The sequence below is a fragment of the Gavialis gangeticus genome, unplaced genomic scaffold (genome assembly GCF_001723915.1).
Source record: "Gavialis gangeticus isolate Ggan-Ray unplaced genomic scaffold, GavGan_comp1, whole genome shotgun sequence".
In the NCBI taxonomy this organism is placed as follows: Eukaryota; Metazoa; Chordata; order Crocodylia; family Gavialidae; genus Gavialis; species Gavialis gangeticus.
This window is the reverse complement of record NW_017729000.1, coordinates 25,309,778-25,333,310: the sequence shown is the minus strand read 5'-3', so window position 1 is coordinate 25,333,310 and position 23,533 is coordinate 25,309,778. Positions and strand designations below refer to the sequence as shown.

Here is a 23,533-nt window from a genome sequence, read left to right as displayed (position 1 = left end):
TCTCAGCCAGCAGGGTCTCTATGGAGCTAAGCTAGCTCCCCTCTCTTCCTGCTGGTGTAGTCCAGCCCAGCTCAGCTCTATTGACCCCTGCCAGTAGGAGCGTGTGAAGCGGGCCCTATTCAAGTCCGATTCAGATTCGGCCCAAATCAGGGACAGTAAATCAATTCGTTGATTCAGATCACTGTCCCTGATTTGATTTGGCCAAATCCGAATCTGAAAATTTGATGCTGATTCAGAGAATCAGCGATCTGGACACAGACACAGCTTTAAAAATTTTTTCTGCGTACCTTGACGTAGCAGATGTGGCTCATGAACACTGCGATGCTGTGGTGCATGGAGTATCCCACAGGAGTGCGGGGGTCCCTCCACATGCTCAGTGGTGAACCTGGAACCTGGAAAGTACTTCCAGTGCACTTCCAGATTTGCTGGGGAGCGTGCAGAGGGGGCCCCCCCATGCCACCCTGGCTCAGCGATCAGCCACAGAGGGACCCCAGGTGCCCCCCAAGACCCAGGAGGCACCAGCTGTCAAGCTGTGGGAGCATGTGGGGGGGCCCTGGTGTGCTTCCTGGCGGACCTGGAAGTGCTGGGTCCACTTCCAGGTCTGCTGCTGAGTGCATCAGAAGTGCCGGGTCTACTTCTGGTCCACTTCTGGGTCTGCTGCCAAGCATTCTGGGGATCCCCCCGTGCATCTGTGGGACACTCCATGTGCCCCAGCATCACAGCACTCACAAGCCCCTGCTACCTCGAGGTATGTAGAAAAAACATTTAATGCTGTCTCTATGTCCAAATTTCTGAATCTTTCCAAATTTCTCTGAATTGATTCAGAGGGTTCCAATTCAATTTAGCAAGGTTAAAGGGTCCTCTGATTCAATTTGGAGCATGTGGGTATGAGGGAGAGTGTTGGGGTGTAGGGAACCCTCCCACACACCCACCCATGGAGCGCAGCCCTGGCAGCAACAGCAGTGGGAGTGCTTGGGGCACTGGTGCCTGCCTCGGACCAGAGCTGCATGTCGCAGCAAGGGATGCAGCCTCCACCAAGCCATCTGTATTGCTGGCAGTCCCCCCACTCACACAGCATGGGAGGGAAGCCCCGTGCACTGAAGCAAGCTGCCTTCCCTGCCCCAGCCAGCTCCAGCACCTGGGGCTTCCCTCCCATGCCTTGCCAGTGCAGGGAGCACCAGCAATAGACTGCCTGGTGAGGGCTGCACCCCTTGCTGCGATGTGCAGTTCTGGCCAGAGCCAGGCACCAGCAAATCGCCTGCTGCTGCTGTGCCATGGGGAGGAGTGAAATTTCAAATCACACTCTGTATGTGTTTGTGATAAGTATGGTGATATTATATAGTTCCTTGCTGGTCATCTAAGCATCCATTTTGGTTGTCTGCATAACATTTTTGTTATCTAAGTGCCAGAAATGCTACTTACATATGCATAGGTTGTTTTTTGGGGTGTAGATGGGGGGTTTCTGGAGGTGTAATCATGCGGACTGGACACACGCAGTACTGGCTGGGGAACATATGTATGCCCCATGTGAAGAGCCAAAATTCATGACTACCAGACTTAGACTCAGGAGCAGAGAATGCATTGCTTGTGTGCCTCCCCTTCCCCATAGCTCTGTGGCTGGGGAAGTCACCTGGGAAGCCGAAAGATCTGGATTTTAGGCCCTCTTGCCCACAGGTGCTTTGAACCTGGGTGTCTCCAACTTCTTAGCACAAAACTTTAACCACCATACTACAAGTCAGCCATTATCTAGCCTTTTCTCTAGTGCTCCTTTTGAAGTTGGTCTCCCTCACTTTGTTGCCAGGGCATATACTCAGTTCAGGTATGCACATAGTTGTTCATGTGGGCAGGACTACATGGCCAGGAACAGAATTCCAACCTACACGCGATTGGCATTTTTGGGACTGAGACAACCACAGAGATGACCAAAACTAGATATTGAGACAACCAAGAAAGAATAGGATGTCACACATACCATGGTTGTCCTATTATGGAATAATGATACCTAGGCTGTTTTATACAGTGGAAATGTGAAATGCTTTGTTACCAATGACCACTTTTTTTAGCTACTGTCGGGTAATGACTGCTAGATTGAATGAAAGGAATGCTTCTAACAATTATGATCTCTTTGAAGAACTGGCTAAAGTTGTCTGCTGAGCAGTCAAACTTCACAGACAGGGAAATCGTATGTGTAAAAGAAAGCCTTTAAAGCAGTCCACTTAAGGAAATGAGGGAAATGTTCTTAAAAAGAGCATATTTCTAATGAGAACCTACATTTCTCCATTTCCATTTTGTGGTGCTGTGATCTCTGTTATACTTAATCAACTTATTAGTATTATACAAATCTTTTTTTTTTCTTTTTGGATCATAATAAAATATTTATTTCACCCTAAACATTAGAGTGAAATCAAAATTCTTCAGACCTCCAAAGTAACAGAAACTGTTTTTCAGTCCACCACTCATAATTTTCAATAGAAATACTGGAATGACTATATTTTTGTAGGGCTTTTGTGCCAAATTGAATGTTTTACTGGAAAGCAAAACAGACTCACTTAGAGCTTCCACCATTCTCTCTTTCACTGTCATAGGGAAGTGGGATAAAATAATTGGAGAGTCGTCTGTCTTCTAAATTTCCCCTTAAGAATATATGAGATCATAATGGAAAACCAGATTGTCATCAAGAGCCATTTTCACAATAGCTGTGTTTTCATATTTGAAAATTCCACTCTGATGGATCATAGCAAACTATCCAGCATGGAAGTTCCATGCAGATCTATCTGTACTTCACAATTGTATCCAGGATTCTTGATGTAAATATGACACTGTTTGTTCTGTAATGTGTATGTATGTAGGGCATCCATGTGCCCTATGTACTTATGTACGTACAGAATATACATTCTGTACATAGGCTTTCATTACTATTAACAATTATCATTCCAAATTTAATTTTTGAACTGCCAGTAAAAATTACAGTCAGACTAGATTTGATTATGCTAAGAGCTTTACATATATATCAGTGCTCCAAAGAATTTACAGTCTAAATGAAAAAGTATGATGGATAGTGCAAGAAAGCAGGTTGAGACAGGGTGTGGTAGAAAAAGTATTATATATATATATATTATATATATATATAATAGAGTGTTGATATCTTACACTGATCACAGCTCTCTATTTGTTCAGTTCTTAGCATGTTGCATATATCATAACAGTTGTACTTATTAGGACAATGGTGAGTGGTAAGTGTTAATCTGAATGAGATGATGTTTTGCAGATTCAGCCAGGATCCTCTTCAATTATGAAAGAGGGTAGGAGAGGACCAGCTCTGGCGCTCAGTGGAGAAGTGGAGAATCAGATGATGAAGGCTGTCAACTCTGGCAGAGTAAAGTCTGGAATCAATAATGTGGTAACATAGGTCTGATGGTTGTGCATAAAGTGTCAGCCATGTGAAAGCCACTGAATTATCCACCCAGAAGTTACCTCTACCATGATTCCCACAAAATATATGACAACAAGTAAATGGTCCATATGACAGTGGACTGCCTGCTGTTTTTTTAATGTCAGTAATAAGAAGCATATTCTTCTTCCAGGTTAAGAGCTTCCACATGCAAAGCTGGTGAAGTCTGTAAAGTCAACATAGACAGCATGGCATTGTCTCCTACTATACAGACTAACACTAGGTCTAGGAGCAGTAGTACTAAGAATAGTAATAGTAACAGTGGCTGTTTCTAAATACCTGATAGATACCTGAAGATAGTTTCGTTCTCTTCTCAAAAGAATCCACTTTGCTCAAATATTTTGACTTGGAACAAGCAAAACATTTCATTCAGCCCCATGTAAATTGGTTTAGCTCTTTTTTTTAACCTTGTACACTTGTATCAAACTTATATACATTTTTTAACAAAACTTCATTTTAAAAGGAAAAAAATGAAATGTTTCATTTTAAAAGTTTCAAAATGAATAGGTTTCACTGTTTCAAATTTTGTTCCCAATTTTTTTTCCAACTAAAGTGTTTGCTGAGTTTGGCAGGGATTCACACAAAATTTTGTTGGATTGTATACTCAAAAAACCAAATATCCCAAATCACGATCCCTTGCCATTACTAAGCTGTAGATTTAAATTAGCTTTGGTAATTAGGATTTATTTAATATTTTTATCATGTCTTTAATACTTTTCTTTCTTTTTTCAGAATATGAAGGATTATGAAACAGGTGGAAGTTTATTTAACTCTGCGTTTTCCTCACTGGAATAAACAGACAGTGTACGAAGGAGGGACAAAGAATGAGAACAGGAAAAGAAATGCCTCTGACATGGCATAAAGGTCATTAACATTCTCTCATTTCCTCATCAAATTTACCTGGGACTCCCAAATGTTTTCTTATTTTCTTACTTTAACTCTATCACTATGTGGAAAAGGAACTTCAGCCACGTGATGCAATTCTGTGGTTTGCGGTGAAAGAAAAGTATCTCTTTACTTTCAGAGTTAACAAATATAAAGGCGACTAATACCTAGTTCTCTTCAGATCCACAGGACTACACTCCTAGCCACTTCAGCTCTGAAGCTCTATTTGAAAAGGTAAGAAATCCTTCTTATTTCTCTGTATTTGAATGTTTCTGTGCTGGATCATGAAAAAACGTTAAAGATTACTTCAAAGGGTACTAGTTATATAAAACACAGTCATGCCCCAAAAAACCCAAAGATCTCTCAGCTTACTCTCCAATTAAAGTAAAATGTCTAAGAAAGTCTATTTAAATAAAGATAGTTATTGTTAGATTCTTCTTAAAAAGGGTAGTTTATATACTTATGTAAACTGGGGTATGTACATACAGTATATCTTTAAAAATATAGTTTGAACTGAATTGAAAGATACATTATATATTACATGTTCATATTTATACTGTTCACAGAGATGAGTTAAATGTATATGGTCAGATTCTTAACTGATATAAATTAGTGTAGCTCTATTGATGGCAATACAGACATGCTGATTTACTTCAGATGATATTCTGGCCCATGGCCCATAGGCCAGAATACACATTCACATTCATGGCCCAGGGCATACACATGCTGGTCCATGGCCGACACAAATCGCATGGAAGGCTCAGATACTATATGTTCGGGGTAGATCACAATAGAATTTCTTTCTGATGAGAATTCTGACAAAAATGAAAAAATAATAGCTTTCAACAGAAAATTGTTTTCCATAAACACTTCAAACCTGAAAACATCTCCCCTGAAAACTAGGACAAGCTATTCAGTGTTAAAGCTTTTCATATTTTTGATGAAACCTCAATATTTTCCATGCAAAGCAGACTCTTGAAAATAAACATTACTGAATCAAAATTCTGGGTTTGCATAGCAAAGTAGTTTTTATGCAAGAATATTGACCATCCCTAAATGTGATGAGCACTGATATAAGAACCTAGACATGGAGAGAAATAGATATATTTATAGCTATGTTTCATAGTTTCAAAGTAGCTAGGGTCTGGAGGGACCTGAACAGATCATCTAGCCTGACCCCCTGCCACAGAATGCTGGGTTCACAAGACCCCAGCATTCATTCATGTTATATTAAGACTATATACTTTTAGACATAATACGGAATGTATTTGATCTGTTCATGGATACATGGGCACACACAAAGGTACCCACCAAAAATAACTATTCTAAAGCACACTGGAGACTGAGATCTCAGAAGCAGCCATAGAGGGCTTTCCCAGAGCACCCTCGCTGCCTTATTTCTGTGCTTGGAATGAGCGAGATGGGCTGGACAGGATGTTGTTAGTTAGCATCCCACTGGTATGTACTGCCACTGAAGTGTAAGCAAACCCACAGTAAGAAACGCTGAATAAGATCCTGATGCAGCAAAGTACTTAGGCAAGAGCTTTGCTTTGAGAATATGACTGGTTACCTTTGCTCACCATACACATGTGAAGAAGCCCACTAAACTTAGCCAAATATCTCTTTTGACTAAGGACTTAGAACAGATCAATTGGCTGCAAGCATGCATTGCATCTTCCTATTATACTGCACAATGCTGTGTATACTGAGAGCATTCAATCAAGAATATTAATGGATATAATTTTTCCAAAACAGGCTGAGTGTAACCTTTTGTTTCTCCCACAGATGGCTCATCTAGTATTTACCTTGCTTTCCTTATTTGCCTTTACAATCCCTCTGGAAGCAAAATGGAAACTGAGGGAAAATGGTAAGCATTTTCATTTACTGAAAGCTGCAGCTGGTTGAATAGTTAAAAACAAACATGTTCACAAGTATGCTCATGAAGGAAAGTTCAGAGTTTGGCTAGCTACAATTCATAGACTCATGTCCTTATTTTTGTGTGAGAAATTGGATGACAGTTGAGTATTCATGAAAAAAATTAGATCAAAAATGTTGTGACTTTTAGCAACATGATTATTCATCTAATAATTTGCATTAGAAACTGCCTTATTCCCTATTCACTCTTCTCCCATTTGAAAAGTTTCAGTCTTGCAATCAGGAAGCAGAAATGATATCTTATGACTTAGGTAACTACCCACAAGTAAGCCAGGAACAGCAAATAGTCAAAAGGAACACTTCTTTTTAAAAGAAAGAAAAAAAGACTGACAGGCAGACCAAAGTTTGAAACATATTCATCCAAACTATTTGGCAAATAACTGAACAAAATACACTAGGAATACATTAGGACTCTTCCTACTAGTGGACTCTTTCAAGATTATTTCATAAAAAGGAGTTTCTCCCAATATGCAACAGCCAAAGGGCCTCCGAGAGTTACAGAGGGCATGTCTGTCTTTTGGAAGTCATGTACTGCTGCTGTGACTCTGGGATTCTCTTCCTCCAAGACCCTGTTGACTGGGACCATGCTGCCAGGGCATCCAGAAGTCTTCTCCTGAAAATTAATGCAATGTCATGTTTGGGTTATGAGAAAGAGCAATACATACCACTGCAGCCTTGCTCCTTGATTACTTTCTTTCCTCTTATCCCCTAACCCTTCTCCAACATAGATTTTGGCACAGCACAGGGATCTCCATAAAGTCCAGGATGGAGCACAGTGCTGTAGAGATGTTTCACTCCCCATTTTATGAATAAAGACAGATCCACACGCAGGCAGGGATGAATAGGTCCTATGGTCCTTGGTGTCCATCTGTGTAAAACATTGATGCTTTCCCACTTCACAGAACTAATGTCTCTTTACAAAACTGTCTTAAATCCCTGAATCAATATTGCTTCTTAAGTGAACATATAATTCTTCATGATCCCAGTGATTTGGATGCATTTTATATTTATGGTTAAACCTTACTTAAGACTTCCCAGTAACAACGGGAATTTGTCATGTTATTGAAGCCAATGTGAATTTTATTATCTGTTTCAAGGAGAGCAGGGCTGGGCCTGTACTTTAATTTCACCGGTTCTTTGAGCTTGAGTAAGGCCTAACATGTATTTCCTGGCAATGTTCAGTTTATGTCATAGAGTCCGAATGGAGTGATGAGGCACCAGCCAAACATGTGGAGCTTACATGCAATGTATCTGACAACCAAGCCACTTCTGTCTACTGGATGAAGGACATGGAAATAAGAGGACATGGCAAGACATTGATCACTGAAGTCCAGGAGCTCCCAGATGCTGGCAACTACACCTGTCAGAGTACTGATACACATGAGGTCCTCAGCTACAGCTTTCTTCTAATTACTAAAAAAGATTCAAATGGTCAAATGATCAAGTCAATTCTGAAAAGTTTTAAAGGTAAGGGGATATGGCAGTGGGATGTTATTTCCGTGTTCATTGTGTGCTGTAGCAGAGTCCTACATTGCAAAGTAAGAGAGATCACTGGAAAGTAGTACTGTGCATGATCTGCAGAAAAAGATGGATTATGACAATCCTTATCACTGCACATCTGCCATCACAGGCTCCTTGTACATGGGTTGCTGCTGCCACAGCACACACTTTTGCTGCCACAATGCAAGCTCCCCTGGTGCCACCATTTGGGAAGCCCTTCTAAATTATCATCCAGTGCTCACTCACACCGTTACACTGCTGAGGAGGGTAATTCTGCTCTGTCAGTGCTCAGCTACGTCACTGAGGCTCAACTACATCACTGAAGATTTGCCTCTAATTCCTCTTCATGAAGCATAGCTAATGTGATTTGACTTGAATCTGTGATTGAGACAGGATTAAAACGGTCATTTAGGCTCAGCTTAACTCACTGGACAATGCTATATTTCACAGAGCAGAATATAATTTCTTTTTCTTGACTAAACATTACCTGAAATATAGAACCCCTTTGTTCTCAGTTAGAGTTCTGTCCTGAGAATGACAAATCCATCTTTGAAATGCATCACAAGTAGCAATGTAAACCAGTAGTGTAACAGGGGTGGGCAACCATGGCACCAGCCTGGGGCACCCACTTAAAGGAGGCACACAAATGGCAGCCACTGGCTGAGCCACCAGGGAAGTTGCAGCTGGCCCAGCCCCTGCTGCTGCTTCCACCTGGCCTTGCAGACATTGGTAGCTATGCCTCCATTTTAAATCGTTTGATAGATAATCAAAGACATGAGAGACTCCCACTTCTTTGGAAGTGGTAATTTTTTTGAATGGGAAATATGCTGGAAAGCAAGACCCTATAAACAAGCAAACAAGTTCTGGGAAAAAAACGACAACAGTGTATCCTCAAGGTTAACTTCCAGACACTCAATACTTTCCTATCAACTGAAGAGTTATATGCTACACACTGTTGTTCCTAAAAAAGGAGGCAATATCTTTCAGTAGACTTGAATTATTGTTGTTTCATAATATTCAGACTTCTTTTAAGAAAAAAACTATATCATCTTCTCTTTTTCAATCTAGAGCCAAACAGAACCTATCTAAAATGTGAGGCAAATAATTACTCAGGGATTTTCATATGCTGGTGGATGACAGAAAAGGAGAGTCCAGATGTGAACTTCACAATCAAGAATCTAAAAGGGTACAAGCTTGTACTTTCCTTAACCACCTCATTTGGGTAATAAGGTCAAAACACCTCTCTGGGTCAGCTTGTGGAAAAGATACTGAAAAGATAACCTGCCCACAAAGCACATGAGCAGCAGAAGGAATAAATACCACTTCCATCGTCTCACCTATAGCCTCCCTGACACTGAGATGCTGTCTCTTGTAGACCTATTAGATTACTTCATGAAAGTCTTATTAGAAGTTAATATGACTTGGAAGTATAAGAAAAATAGAGCTGCTGCCATGCAGCCAGAGAGTGACTCCGGCAGTAGCAGGATGGTTCTTGCACACAACAAGGAGAGGAAGGTCAGGCTAGACATAAAAAAAGCCATCTCACTGGGTCCCTTTTCTGCAGATCTTCTGGCTCTGTGACCCTGGAAGGCTGTGCCCACTCCAAATTCCACGTGTGCACATTTCTCCCGATGGAGGGAATGCTCTGCAGGGACTGATGAGGGAAATACTGTGAGGGGAACCTTCTGGGGATTTCCTACCTCCCACCACTTTCTTGTGGGTTTCTCTAAGACATGGAGTACTGTGGCCCTGGTTATATATGTTTCTTAAACAGGAAATAACTATAGGCTCTATTTTTTCTATATGTAGAGAACAATTAAAACACATATTTTTATTACCTCATTTTTTATAGAAACCATTAACACTTCACTCATTTCTTCCAACTAGGTTTGGGAAAGGGGCTGAAGAGTGGCATTAGCTATTAGGACTGCCAAATGTACCCCTAAGCAGTGTCAATAAGGAAGATGAGGTCACATGCTATTCTCAAACTATGTCCAGAATCCCTAGTGACACGATTGCCTCATTTCAGAAAGATGTGGAGGCGCACAGATGTAGAGGCATACAGATATGCCAACAAAGTATTATCTCATCCACTGAGATGGGGTCATTGCAGCATTCTTATACATCACTACACTTATAACTCAGTTGCATTTCCATTATTTCCCTCTGTTCCTAATTCAGATCTGAAGGAGATGTAACCTGTGGCAACCCTGAGATTCATCAGAATGGATTAGTGACAGTATATTCATCCCAGTGCCAGAAAGAAAACCACTGCCCCTTTGCTGAGGAACACCAGCCCATTGAAATGTTCCTGGAGGTTATTGATGATATAGAATATGAAAACTGTTCCACCAGCTTCTTCATTAGAGATATCAGTGAGTGAATTGCAAGGCAGTTTTTTAATTTTTAATTCACTGTATATATGCTTATTGAATTCAATAATTGTTACACATACTGGATCAATGGCTCTGAAGCCTGAAGCTTTCAATTTATTCACAGTAAAGTCTTGGTATAGACAGCAGGCCATGAAGGTTCTCAAATCATCCCGGTAGTGCCAGAGTGTGCCATATATGCTCAGAGGATTCTTCCTGTGAAGCTCAAAGGGATTCATTACTAGTACACTGTAGCTGTATTCTAGGTTTTTTGCAGTCCCCCATTTACAGGAATAGAGGAAAGTAAAATCAGGAAGAAGGGGAGGAAGTGGAGAAGCAAGTTTCCCACTCCCTGGTTTCTCAGAATTCCCTCTTGTCCTTTACATACTGTGGTAGGGACTCCACTGGAAAGGACACGAATGGGCAGGCATAGAGCAGAGACAGAAAGAAATTGGCTGAGAAGTACAGCTCTCCAAGTTAATATTACATGGTAGTAATATTCCTGCCTCAGCCCTCACAGTCCCTCAACCTTTGAAGGACTCTTACCAAGGTAGTGTAGTGAGAGCGATCCCACTTCCATGGGAGAGTAAAATACCTCAATACCTTAAACCTCAAGCATATGCTTAACCTAACCTAATATGCTGCCAAAGCTGTTTAATGGCATCTCTTGCAATAGCAATATTAAAACTGTACGTTCACACAACGCTAATGGTGTCTTTATTTTCTCTTTCAGTAAGACCTGATCCTCCTCAGTGTCAGTATCTAGCCAAAGACAACAAAGTGACTTGGAAATACCCTAAAACATGGAGTACACCAGAGTCTTACTTCCCTTTGACGTTTAGAGTCAAAACTGAATCTGCAAAAAAACACACAAACAAAGTGGAGGTGAGGCCAGGAGTTCTTGTTGCTCTTGATTATAGTCTATTTTTTATTATCTGTACTCCTGTAGTACCTATAAGCCCACTCACAGACCAGGACCCTACATTGTATTAGGTTCTGTACAGGAAAAGAATAAAAAATTGCTCCCTGCACCAAAATGTTGTCAGATGCTGCCTTTTCAGAACTGACTCAGTTCCCAGTTCTTCTAGACAGGGGTATCCAAGCAAAATGGATGAAGTACTGGAGACAGATCAGTCTCAGTATTTCATGGGTGGGATCTGTAATTCTTAGAGCTATCTCTGATGTAAACCCCTGTCCTAGTCAGGTCAATTTCCTAATAACTTATAAGGAGTTTTGCCTGAATAGGATAGGCGAGTTTGTAGTTCAGAAGGCATCTTGAGAACTGCTGCTGTGAAAGACAGTGATTTAATGTAGCATACTATTAGTATTTATTGATGTAATCCCTTTCTACCCACCCCTCAAAAAAGACCATAAGCATTAATTATGGATCTCAGGCATGTTGTTGTAGCTTAGAAGATGTTATGACATTAAAATTCTATACTATCACATGATCTCTGCTATATCTTCCTATTTTACCCTCTATCTTCCTATTTTACCCATTCAGTTTCCCTTGTTTGACTCAGTTGTGAAGTTGTAAACTCTTTCTGAGGCATGGTGTCTCATTTACTTATGTCTTTGTAGTGTCTGTAAAGGTTCCATCCTAGTTGAGGCCTCTAGAAGTTGTTACTCTGATCTTCATTTGACCAGTTTCACTGAGAACAGAAATTACCTCACCCAGTGAATCATATGAAAGATAAAATGTTTGTTATATCTTTCTTATTTTTTCAAACATTAGGGTAAATTTTAGGGATATCTTTGAGAGACGAAGTTATACTGTGAGTGCTCTACTTTAAGGTTGTACCAAGCTGATCTTATTTTCTCTCCATCACAAGAGAAGAGCGGATCTTGGTAATGAGTGATGAGTAAAAGGCAATCAGGCAGAGGCTGGGGCTGGGGAAATCCACAACATTTCGACAGCAAGGGAACAAGAAGCCTAAATAATTTTTCATTGAATTGTTTGAGTTAGTTGCACAAGGATAGCTCAGTTTTCTATACAGGTGCTTCGGCAAATCAAAAACAGTGATTCATGTTCCCCAGCCATAGAGGCTGGAGGCTACTTTACTTTTTGTCAGCTACTTCCCAATATCCAGCAGCACATTATTAATTAACATTAATTTAAAATCACAGAATAGATTTGTTTCCATTTCTGCATCTGTGTGAGTTTAAGAACAACATTCCCAGAGTGACACAAGAAGTCAGTAGAAGAAGTAGAAAAATAATTGGATCTGCTTAATCTCCATCCTGGGCAGTAACTAAGGAAGTTCATACCAGCAGATGGCGGTATCTCATTAGTGCTGGCTCTTTGACAGGAGTAAAGTTCCTATTGAAGATCCACATTTCCGTGCCACCCTTAGCAATGCCTCTTGTAGTCACCACACCCACCACAGGAAACTCAGATTATAGAGCAGAGCATTTTTAAGACCATTTTTTAATTTTACCTCTAATATTTCACACACTGAAAGATGCAGTTTTTGCTTTGATCACACTAATATAAGCACATTTTCACTTTTAATCTTTTCAGGAAAAAAGATTACTAGAGGCTTTGAGCACCCCTAGATTACAAGGAGTTTGTTGAATTGGTAGCTCTTCAATGTCGTTGTAAAACAGACATGGTTATATGCTCTTTGTGCTCATTAGAACTACAAACAATTTTATATTTGAACATGTTCTGCCTGTTGGTCTAATAGGTTGTGTTTTTTTCACAGTTTTATGATGCTGATGAATATTTTATGAATCTCCCAGAGACTAGCACCCCAGACAAGATCTTCGTCCAGGCCAGGGATCGATATTACAACTCATCTTGGAGTGATTGGTCTTTACCATGCAGGTATAGCTTAAGGCAGCATTTATTACACTGGCATATGAGACTGTGGGTGCATCTACATGTGCAATTAATTTGAAGCAATAAACTCTGGAGCAGTGCACCTGAGACAGCAGCAATTTGAGCTGGGCGGAGCTGTTGACTCCAGGGCTCCAGCATTGGGGACGCCTAGGGCACAAGGATGCTGAGCTGTGTGGCTAGGCAGCAGGCAAGAGTCTGGCCCCCCTGCTGGCTGGGCTGACCAGGCACAATTTATGCCCATGGTCAGCACCTACTGTCCCCAACCGTACCATCTTATTACAGTGTTAATTAGTTTACTGCAGCCTAATCCTGTCACACATGTAGATGATGACCCTTTATTCTGCAGCTAATTAGTCTACTTTGCAGTAAAGTGCATGTGTAGACACAGCCTGTTTAAGTGGGAAGGAACAGCTATATACAATTATATTCTCCAGCATAATCTAGCCTTCTCATATAAAAAATAATTAAGATCCGTTTAGAATAAGATGGAAATACTACTCTTGAGTTTACAGTTAGTGAATCAGCTTTCTACCTATCTACTTACTTATACTGAAGTACTTGAATAGTTGGCTATTGCTAATATAACCTAAACTAGCAGTGTGTATCTTTGTCTTTTTCTAGTGAGTAGTCTATATAAGAGGCTTATGAGTCACTTTGGGTTCTGAGTTCAAACTCTGATGATGTCAAAACAGGGTCAGATTATATTAGCAGAATGAATTAGTGTGAGAAAATGGAGACTATATTAAAAATGGAAATAATCTTTTTCCAATTAACACTGCTGTATTTTGAAAACAGGATCAAGATATAGTACTGATGATTCTGACATGAATAGAGGCTGCTGAATAATTTTTAAAAGAGCATACATTTTTAAACTTTTGAACCTGTTTGAGCTGAACAAGACCCAAATCCCTTTGAACACAGAATTATTTTTGTAAAGCTTGCAAGTACCTCTATAGTTCTGATCATATGAGTAACTCTATTGTAATTATGCACAGAAAGTTCCACTGGTTATGTTGGTCAGATTTTCCAAGGTATTTGGGCACCTATGGATGCAGATAGACCCTTTTTAAATTATCAAAAGAGCCATAGCAGACACCTATCACCCAATCAAATAAGCTAAACCCTATAGGAATTTACATCAATAGATGCTTATCTTGGAAAGTTGGGATGTATGTCATTCACACCTGAACCAGCTTGGCATTAACTGAAGGCAAAATGGACTGAAAGCTAAGAACTGCCTGAGAAATGCAAAGAGAATATTTGTTTCAGTTTTCTTTGTTTTATTTTCTAGTTATCAATAAGAGATTTCAGAGAAATGGCAGAAGAACAAGAGAGAAGGAAAAGAATAAAGAATACAGCAGCTTAAACACAACTGTGCAAACAACCTGCCTCAGAAATTCCTAAGAAGTCCCGATACATATTTTTGTAATGAATTAACATGACAATGATTATGACAGTTTGCTCATGTTCTATATTTGAGTGGTGCTGCTGGAATATACTATGTCTACTTAACATTTTTTAACAGGTTTGATACATGGAAACACCACCAATTATTTTGTTGGATTCTGTATGTTATAATATTCCATCTATTTATTATTTATTTATTTATTTATTTATTTATTATTTGTTTGGTACATGTTACAATGTCACATGCCAGTATTTTTTTTTTTTACTGAAATGCTTTGTGTGTTAATTTAGAGAGAAGGTAACTTATTATGAGAAGACATAATTTATCTATTTATTATTTATAATGCCTATTTATATATTTAACATTTTAAAAATGCGTGAGCATGGAAATCCTTGGCTGCGTGAAGCAGCTGTGTGTTGTATTTCAAGGCTATACCCATCATCCAAACTGATGGCAATTAAAAAGTGAAACAGAGGCTTGAGAAGCTAATTTTTACCTGCTGCATTTTGTCAGCTGCGTTATATATTTGCTTACATCATGTTGATGCCTGTGTGGAGAAAACAATAAATAGCTGTTGCATTCTGCAGCTACCACCATTGAAATACTAACCAAATTCCAGTGGGAGCTGGATCAGCTCCCATTAGAAGCAGTGAGAGTTTGGGCACTGGCTCAGGTCCTAAATGGTCTGTGGTTTTTTACAGAGATATAGCTAAACAGATTTCAAAGGCAGACATTAAATGTCTGATCTATATTTAAAGATTTTTAGAAGATTATTTTTTGCAGTTTATTTATATATTATCTTGTTAGCACCCCAGGGTGTGTTTAGCTCTTTTACAGAACTCCAGGGAACATCTGGTCCAACACCAAATTGCTTACAGAGTAAGACTCTAATTTAGAAAAAAAACCAGAAGTATGTGTTCAAGGTCACCTTCGTAGGCTCAAAGTTATGTAAGTGTCTAACTTCCTATTGACTCCTAAATACCTTTGGGATTCTGGGCCTTAAGGCTTGTTCCAAAGTCTGTTGGAGTCAAAAAAGGTTCTCATTGTGCACATGCTTAATTTGTTTTCTACATTAGAAATGGGAATTAAGCTATTTAAACCTTATTTAAATAGAATTAAATAGAAATGGGAATTAAGCTATTTAAAACTTAAAACAGGATGTATCTGGTATTTCAGAAACGTACTGCTAATATGTACCACTGATAGTTATTGAGGTTGAAATTATGTATCTATTTTGCTTTTGTTTTAAATATAAGATCTGCTTTTAAATTGTTCTACAAATGAACTAATAAACTGTATTCAGAAAGAAAAAGAAAAAGTGTTTGTCTTTTAGCCTAGATAACTCGTACCACATATGTACTAGTATAACAGAATATCTTTCATTATTATTGCTTTCAAGACAGCTTTAGTTTTTCTACTGGGTCAAAGGCCTATTTGTACTTAAAAACCATATGAAGCTACACTGCCCAGTAACTTCTGATAGTCAGCATCCTTCATCTAAGACCTATGCCAAACCCTAAGAAATTATTAGTGAATTTTTCTTGTTCTCAGTCTGCACTGAAATTCATTGACCTCTGTGGTCAGAAGATTTGTAACTGAAACTGGGCTAATACAGATCTTGAGGTATTTGAGGTTTCCTGTTTTTCAAATTTGTACAACTGCTTCACTGCTGATTGGACTGTCCTGTTCTTCAGATACCTGGAGGTAAACTGGCTCCACTGAAGCCAATTGCAAAATTCCCACTGACTTTTATTGGGCCAGATTTCACCCCTGGAGATCATGAACTGGAATTTGCAGGTTCCAGACAGATGCAATACCATTAAACTACTGATAGACTTCACACATGCACTGTTATGATCCAGTACTAGGAATTAAACAGTGGGTTAAGCACTACAAGATACCTGCAAGCAGCATGAGACACTGAATAGCTGGTTGTGAGGAATATCATTATTTTAGACCCTTCAGAAAAGGTTCTTTCACTGACTGTTCATATAACAAGGCACTTCAGCACAACTTGAGCATACCACCACCTCCATATGTTAATAAGGACCCTAAAAATGCTATTCATATGATGAACCTGATTTTCAGAATTTCTCAGTACCTGGAGGTCCTTGTGTATTGTTCATGCCCAGCACCTCTGAAGATCAGTTATATAATTTATATTATAATCTCCAATGTCTCATGGATGCTCTTTTCAGTCTGAGAAGAGAGCTGTGAACAAAAATGCCAAAGAATAGAATTTAACACCGGTAACATGTACCTCTCATTACTCTTACCCTTGTTGATCAGCTCAACAGCCAAAATAATTCTAATTTAGATACTCACCTGAATGGGCAGGTAGTCTATATTTCCATTTATCCTCATCATGGAAGATGCACTATGCTGTAGTCACCACACCTTCCAAACCCTGCACTAAAAACAAGATTATTAATTTCCTTCGGGGCTTTCTATGGTATGCAGCACCACCCTATCTGAAAGCTTCCCAAACAGCTAGTATATTTAATAAGATACTAATTGGGAACATTATTAGTCTTTTATCTCCTATGTGCATCAGACACTAACTCTAAAGAAGACAGATTTTATCAGTAGCTTTCACTCTAGTGTGCTAAAAGGCAATGGAATATATAGATGGGGAATGCTGGGTTCAGTTCCAGGTTGCATATGGAAATGTGTGTTAGTGGTTACAGAAGCTTGAATATTATAAGTAATGCAAGAGGCAAGGATTTCTTAGGGTGATATATTTTATTGGACCAACTATGTAACTGGGATAAATTAGACAATCTTTCAAATGCAAGACATACTTCATCAGATCCTATTTTTGAAGAGTCTTGCACTACTATAACTAAGTAAATTTAAAGGAGCACCTTGGTAGCAGCACAACATAAAGTATTTTCAGCATAGCGTTTAATTTTTAGAAAATCAAAAAATACAAAAAATCACAAGGTCAACTCTTGTCTTTGCAGCTGATTTTGCTGCAGCTGTGGAGCCAACTACATCTGTAGAACAACCAAACTTGATGGAGTTGCAGGCACTGTGGGGAATAGAGTTAGGATTTAGAATGACCTTGATAAGATACAGTACAAAATCAATTGAATGCTATTAAACAAGGACAAGATCCAAGTCCTGTAGCTGGGATAAAACAGTAGCATCCACAAATACAGACTGGGGAATGACTGGATAGTGTGCTCAGCAGCAGACCCAGAAGTGGATCAGACATACTTCCAGTCTACTTCCGGGTCCACTGCCAAGTGCATAGGGGATCCCCCCCTCCACATCCCCCTGGCTCAGTGATCAGCCACAGGGGGAACCCCAGGTGTTCGCCCAGAGCCAGGAAGCACCAGTTGCTGAGCCATAAGATGCTCCATCCCCCCCACTATCTCAGCGTTCACGAGCCACACCTGGTACCATGAGGTATGTAGAAAAAATATATAAAGCTGTGTCTATGCCCGAATCATCAAATCTCTCTGAATCGATTCAGAGGCTACCAATTCAATTTAAAGAGATTAACTGGTCTCCTAATCTGATTCAGATTTGGAGATTCAGCTGCTGAATAGGGCTGAATCTCCTCCAAATCGAATCAGCAACTGAAGCTTTGCACAGCCCTACTGGGTAGACAAAGCCTTGGCTGGGATGATTTAGTTGGGAATGATCCTGCTTTGAGCAGGGGATTGGACTAGATGTGACCTCCTGAGGTCCCTTCCAGCCCTAATTTTCTACGATTCTATAATTCTAAATATGTTAACAAATCAGAGTCCAGCAAACAGCACCAAAAATGATCAAAGGCCTGTGAAACATGATGTAGGAGAACAGGCTGATAGAACTAGGAATTTAGTTTGGAGAAATGAAAATTGAGGTGAGATTTGATAACTGTCTTCAAGGCTGGTTATAAAGCGGATGGAGACAGACTATTCTCTGTGGCCACAAAGAACAGCACAAGGAACCATAATCTTACATTGTAACAAGGGAAATTTAGATTAGATAGTAAGACAAAGTTTCTCAGTATGAGGGTAGTTAAGCATTGGAATGGGCTACCCAGAGAGGTTGTGGAATCTATATTCTTGGAAGTTTTTAAGAGCAGATTAGATAGATACTCAGCTGGGATGGCTTAATCAAGACTGATCCTTCCTTGAGCTTCTGGTTGAACTAGATGACCGCCTCAGATCTCTTCCAGCCCTACTTTTCTATTATTTCTATTACATCAATAGAATCGTCTCTTGCTTTGTCCTTTGGCTTGATCTCTACAGTCACAAGGAAGAGCACCTTTCATCCTCCTCCCAAGGGTGTGAAAGCCAGCAGAACTCGTCTTCCTTTAGGCAAGTGATTAGGCATAGACATGTTTCTTAGGAAATACATAATTGGGATTTGCAGGCCATTCCTTTTGTTGAGCAAGGTTTTGCTATTTGACACTATGATATATTAATTGTATGTGGGTGGACACAGCATCTACCCATATACAACAAATTGCAGCAGCCTGGACGTTGGCTCTATATACAAACATGTACCTAAATAACTAAATGGTTTTCATTCATACCTTCTTTCATGTTTTTGTACAGCTTTGTTGATAATTCATGTATTGCTGTCTGGGTGCACGCAGAACCACATTGAAATAAAATGACTGACTTGCTATTTCAGTCCAAGTTTGTGTGCGATGAAGGCGTAAATTTTTGTTTGAGCATGCATAGCATCTCTTTACATTACTGGCTATCCTCATTTAAAAGCATGCAATCACAAGGGCAGGAAACATTCCTGCCTGTGGATTCCTTCTGGAATGCAGGAAGGTAGCATCCTCCCTTGTGAAACAAAAGTAATTTTGATAAATTAAGATTTAGCAATTATTGGACAGATTTGAGTTGCAGTGAGTGAGGACCAATATGCCCAGCCATGAAGTGCCCTCTGCCACTTTCATGAAAATATACATTATATAGACATGTCAAATTCAGTGAAGAAAATTTTAGACACTGAGAGATTATTTGTATCTCAGCTGGTCTTTGCAAGGTCTTTCAAAAAAGCTCCCATGAACTTTTACATGAATAATTTGAATATTTGCTGGCTGCTTATACTGGCATTGACTTCAGTGGGACTTCTCATTTGCTTGAAATTATAAATCAATCTAAAGGGATGAGAAGGTAGGGAAGGTACTCTAGTGAAGTATATAGCTGTATCATAGATGTGTATGTTCAAAACTGTTTTTAGGAAGAAATGCTTGCCTCAGTCAAGACAGTTGCAAATCTCTGTTGATTTCAATCAAGCCGGAATTTGAATCTAAAGCAAATAGAACAGGTCAGCTATAGGAATGATAATGATACATATTGATATTCTCCTTAGAAGTCATATTAAATATTATTAAATATATCTGAACGTTCATTTATCTGCAAAAGATATTGTTCTAAGTGGCTAAGGACCTCAGAGAATTATCCCACTGTAAGACCTCTCATAGCTTTCTATTTTTTTAATTGTAATATTTTAACTAGCTACTATTTACACAGCTAGAAATATTTAATCTAAATGACTATCATCTATGAGATCAGCTATATATGAAGCATGTTACAGAAAATGCTAAAGTCTGTGCAAGGTTTTCATAGATTCATAGATTCATAGATTAAGGGTCGGAAGGGACCTAGTAGATCTTCTAGCCCGACCCCCCGCCAGGGCGGGAGAACAACAAAAACCCCAAAAAGAGAAATGGGACTCAAACGAGTCCAGCTAGGTGGGCATCCAGCCTCTTCTTAAAGACCCCCAGGGTAGGGGCCAGCACCACTTCCCTTGGAAGTTGGTTCCAGCTCCTAGCCGCCCTAACCGTGAAGTAGATTTAGGTCTTGAAGAAAAGCTCAGATGAAGCTTTGTTTGCATGCTTCAATATTAGCATTGACATAAGCAAGCATTCTCTTTCACTTAAAATTATACAGACATGGCATTTAAGTATCTTACTGAATTGGGCTGTAGTGAATGCACTTTAGTGGTCACTGGTAAAGACTAAGATTTTGTTTTGGAAAGTGAAAACTCTCCAGTCTCTCATATTGTTTATGAGGGCTTTTTCTCCTGCAGTTTTAACATTTACATTTCAAAAAGCAGGAAATTTTAGAACTTCAGATGACCCTGTGGATTCAGTTAAGCAGTAAACCCAAATTTCCCATCAGTGTTGTATCCTTCTTTCTGAATGATATCTAACTACTCAAAAAGGCTAACGTTAAGAAAATGAACATTAATTTAATTCTGATGCATTAGCTAATAGCAGTAGCTTTAGTAAGTTAGCCTTCACAGTAAGCCTTAGTGAGCCTTAGCAGTGAGAGAATTGTCACTAAAGGGGATCCAATGCAATGTGACAGACCTCCGGAATTCTTACTAGGGAAACGTAAGTATCCAAACCCTTAAAACATTGTTTAGAGAAAACCCCTAGATAAAACTGCAGGTTCAATTCTCCTGCCATCTTCTCTCCCTGTAAAAACCTCACATCATCCCAAATTCAAAAGAGTGAGCAAATCAGAGTATCTGTATTTTTCTGTGAGGACAGCTGGATGGAGATTTTGGTTGCATCAGGCAGTACACTCCAGGACACAGTAGGCACAACGATTAGGCAACAAGACATAAGCAAATTAAGAGGGTTCCTCATACCAAAGTGTCAAGGAAACTCTCTGTATTCTGTCAGGCTGCAATTTAACATCTTGGGATGTTGTCATGTGTCTTAGGCTTAACTGAATACTGTTTAGAAACAAGTAACTCCATTTTCTCTCAAGTTTTGCTAACATTGCCTAATGGCGAGATATGTTAGCAGCCGAGAAGGATCATAGCAAGAAATACTTACCCCTGTAAATGGGGATTCAAAGAAAGATACGCCCCATTGAGGCTTTTCCAGAACAAAACCTGATTGATGTGCCAGTTCCTATTGTTGTTTCATAGTTTCATAGTTGATAGGGTCGGAAGGGACCTGAGCAGATCATCAAGTCTGACCCCCACCTTTTGTATGGGATGTTGTAACATCCCACCTTTTGTGAATTGCTTTTTATGGGAATGTGCACTGATCACAAACTATTAGTACTTTAGAAAAAGTTGGGCTTTAAAATTCATGAAATTCAGAACATATAAATTAAGATATACCTAAAGGCACCAAAACAGAGCAAAAATTTCCTCTATCTTTCTCTACTTGTTCTTCACTGTTGAGTCTGTATGGAGTTCACAGTTGGCAGGGTCAAACATAGACATGACTAGCAATCATGGCACCACAGGCACAGGTGCTGTTGTACCACCCTACCCGCCTTCAACGCCTTGACCAAAAGGGAAAGGGAGCATCCAATGGCCTCTCTGTCAAACATGGCCAGAATGGCAGCCAACAAACGTGGTCCAAAAACCCTGGCTGCTTTTGTCACTGCATGGGGTCCCCAGACGCTGTCATTCTGGTTCCCCCAACATATCAACACTCAGAGCTGGTGCCCTGCCCTAAGTAAGCTATCTGGGTAAAACGAGCAGCCATGATAAAGGCAGATATAAAATAGTGAATAGTCTGGTGTTGCACATAAATGCCAAGTGACTCTTCCATCACACTTATTAACAGTCACCAAATGGAATTAAATCCACTTAGGAAATTCAAGGATTTAAGGCTTTAATGTAATCATTAACCTCTTTTCCTGGCATGTGTGGTGTTGACCCCTAAAGTCAATTTGGGGATAGAGGCTTTCTTTCGACAGCCCCTGTTCTTATGCAAAACTAGTCCTTCAATAGAGTGAATGCAGAAGCAATCTTTATTAACATTCTCCAATTATGAACAGTCCTAGCACATAAATAAAAACATAATACACATCTATATATTTTTTTATAATCCAGACAAAAATAAGCAGTCTTACAACTTAGAATATCTAGATCTTAGAATCCTACATATTTCTCACACAAGGCCAACCTAGTAGGGAGACTTTACCCAAATCCAAGACTAAGTTCTAAGAGGCATTGGATCTTTAGTAAGTCTACAGATGAAAACCTCAGCAAAGGATACTAGAGGAACATATCTCAGAGCATTGGGCCCCTTCTTATTCCCTACCTCAAACATTACAACATCACTTGATAGAAACTTTGACAAATATGGTTATCCTGCTGATCAGGCTAGAATACACCGACCTGAGACCTTAATCAAGATTTGATGCCCTAAGTCTGGTTAATATTTTCAAGAAGTTTCTCGCACATATGTCTCAGTTCCTTTTACGCTACTTCCCTGAGTCTCATTTATGTTAGCGTGGCATAACTTAAAGTTAACACAGCTTAAAACTTACTAAAGCTACTGTAACGCAAGCTGAAAGGAATCTAGCTCAACACAAAAGTCTACAGTAGAACATGACCAATGGGAATCAGTTTGTTCCACTGTAAATCCATTTGGAGGAGTCATGTACAGCTGAGTCACTGAGGCAGTAACAGGTGGGCCATGATTACCCAAGCTATTGAGACACTGTTTATAAACATGCAGGACGATGCAAATGCAGTGATCATCTTTGACATGGAGATAATCCAACATCCAATGCAATTCCCTTAGCATTAAGTTCAGACTGACTCCTGTGTTTGCTCTGCACTTACAGAGAAGCGGCTAAAGGCAAACAGAAGGCCAGGCAGGGTGTCAGGCACCACCCTGCCCTGCCTTCTGCCTGTACTTACCAAGATCACGTTTTAACAACGTTACATACAGGCTGGCACTACTCAGTGGGTTACACCCTGTCTCTGCTCTTTGTCAATTCCCATGAATGATTTCATAATCAAGAAGACATATATATGTAATCCCTTTGTAGGACAGAGCACTGACAGCTGTGAAACAGGCCAGATTGTCACCAGCAGCATGAAGATAACAGGGGTTCTCTTGCTCCTCACTCTGGCAGCTTTCTGCTTATCAAGTACGTAACTTTTGTTGCTCCCTGGCAAGCTGTAGAAATGGCAGGTGCCACAATGTATGGTGCTTTACATAATTTTGTTCATCCAGAAAGATTCTGGGCAGAGAGAAAGGAGACTTTTTGATCTAGGGAGTTCTTCTCTCTGGGCTGATGCAGGGGCTTGATCTTTTTCTATTCAAATGGAAAAAATGGTGAGGCCTGGCTAAGTGTTAGCATTTAAATGCTTTAGGGGAGCTGCTTTGATTAGTAGGATGGTTATTACTGGTGGCTGGGCTA

The 23,533-nt window shown here is 39.7% G+C and overlaps 2 protein-coding genes across 2 annotated transcripts in view; both read left to right on the top strand.

Annotated features, from left to right (window-relative positions):
* The first annotated feature begins 3,991 nt into the window (after positions 1 to 3,991).
* On the top strand, positions 3,992 to 15,288 carry IL12B (interleukin 12B). Its single transcript, XM_019506503.1, has 8 exons — positions 3,992 to 4,570; positions 6,122 to 6,203; positions 7,454 to 7,738; positions 8,840 to 8,957; positions 9,953 to 10,146; positions 10,877 to 11,028; positions 12,849 to 12,970; positions 14,277 to 15,288. The coding sequence occupies exons 2-8, from the start codon at positions 6,122 to 6,124 to the stop codon at positions 14,284 to 14,286; spliced, it is 963 nt and encodes a 320-aa protein (XP_019362048.1). The 5' UTR covers positions 3,992 to 4,570; the 3' UTR covers positions 14,287 to 15,288.
* A 7,885-nt stretch (positions 15,289 to 23,173) lies between these two features.
* The window catches only part of LOC109290115 (serine protease inhibitor Kazal-type 6-like), an 11,456-nt gene continuing 11,096 nt past the window's right edge, over positions 23,174 to 23,533 (top strand). The window contains exon 1 of the mRNA XM_019506502.1: positions 23,174 to 23,260. Coding sequence (XP_019362047.1) covers positions 23,206 to 23,260 — 55 coding nt within the window. The 5' untranslated portion in view covers positions 23,174 to 23,205. The remainder of the gene's footprint in view (positions 23,261 to 23,533) is intronic.

Excerpts from the sequence above, each read along its gene's own strand:
- IL12B (XM_019506503.1), top strand. The coding sequence starts at position 6,122 with ATGGCTCATCTAGTATTTACCTTGCTTTCCTTATTTGCCTTTACAATC. Across the intron at positions 6,204-7,453 it reads ATGGAAACTGAGGGAAAATG|TTTATGTCATAGAGTCCGAA; the intron begins GTAAGCATTTTC and ends GGCAATGTTCAG. Across the intron at positions 11,029-12,848 it reads AACACACAAACAAAGTGGAG|TTTTATGATGCTGATGAATA; the intron begins GTGAGGCCAGGA and ends TTTTTTTCACAG.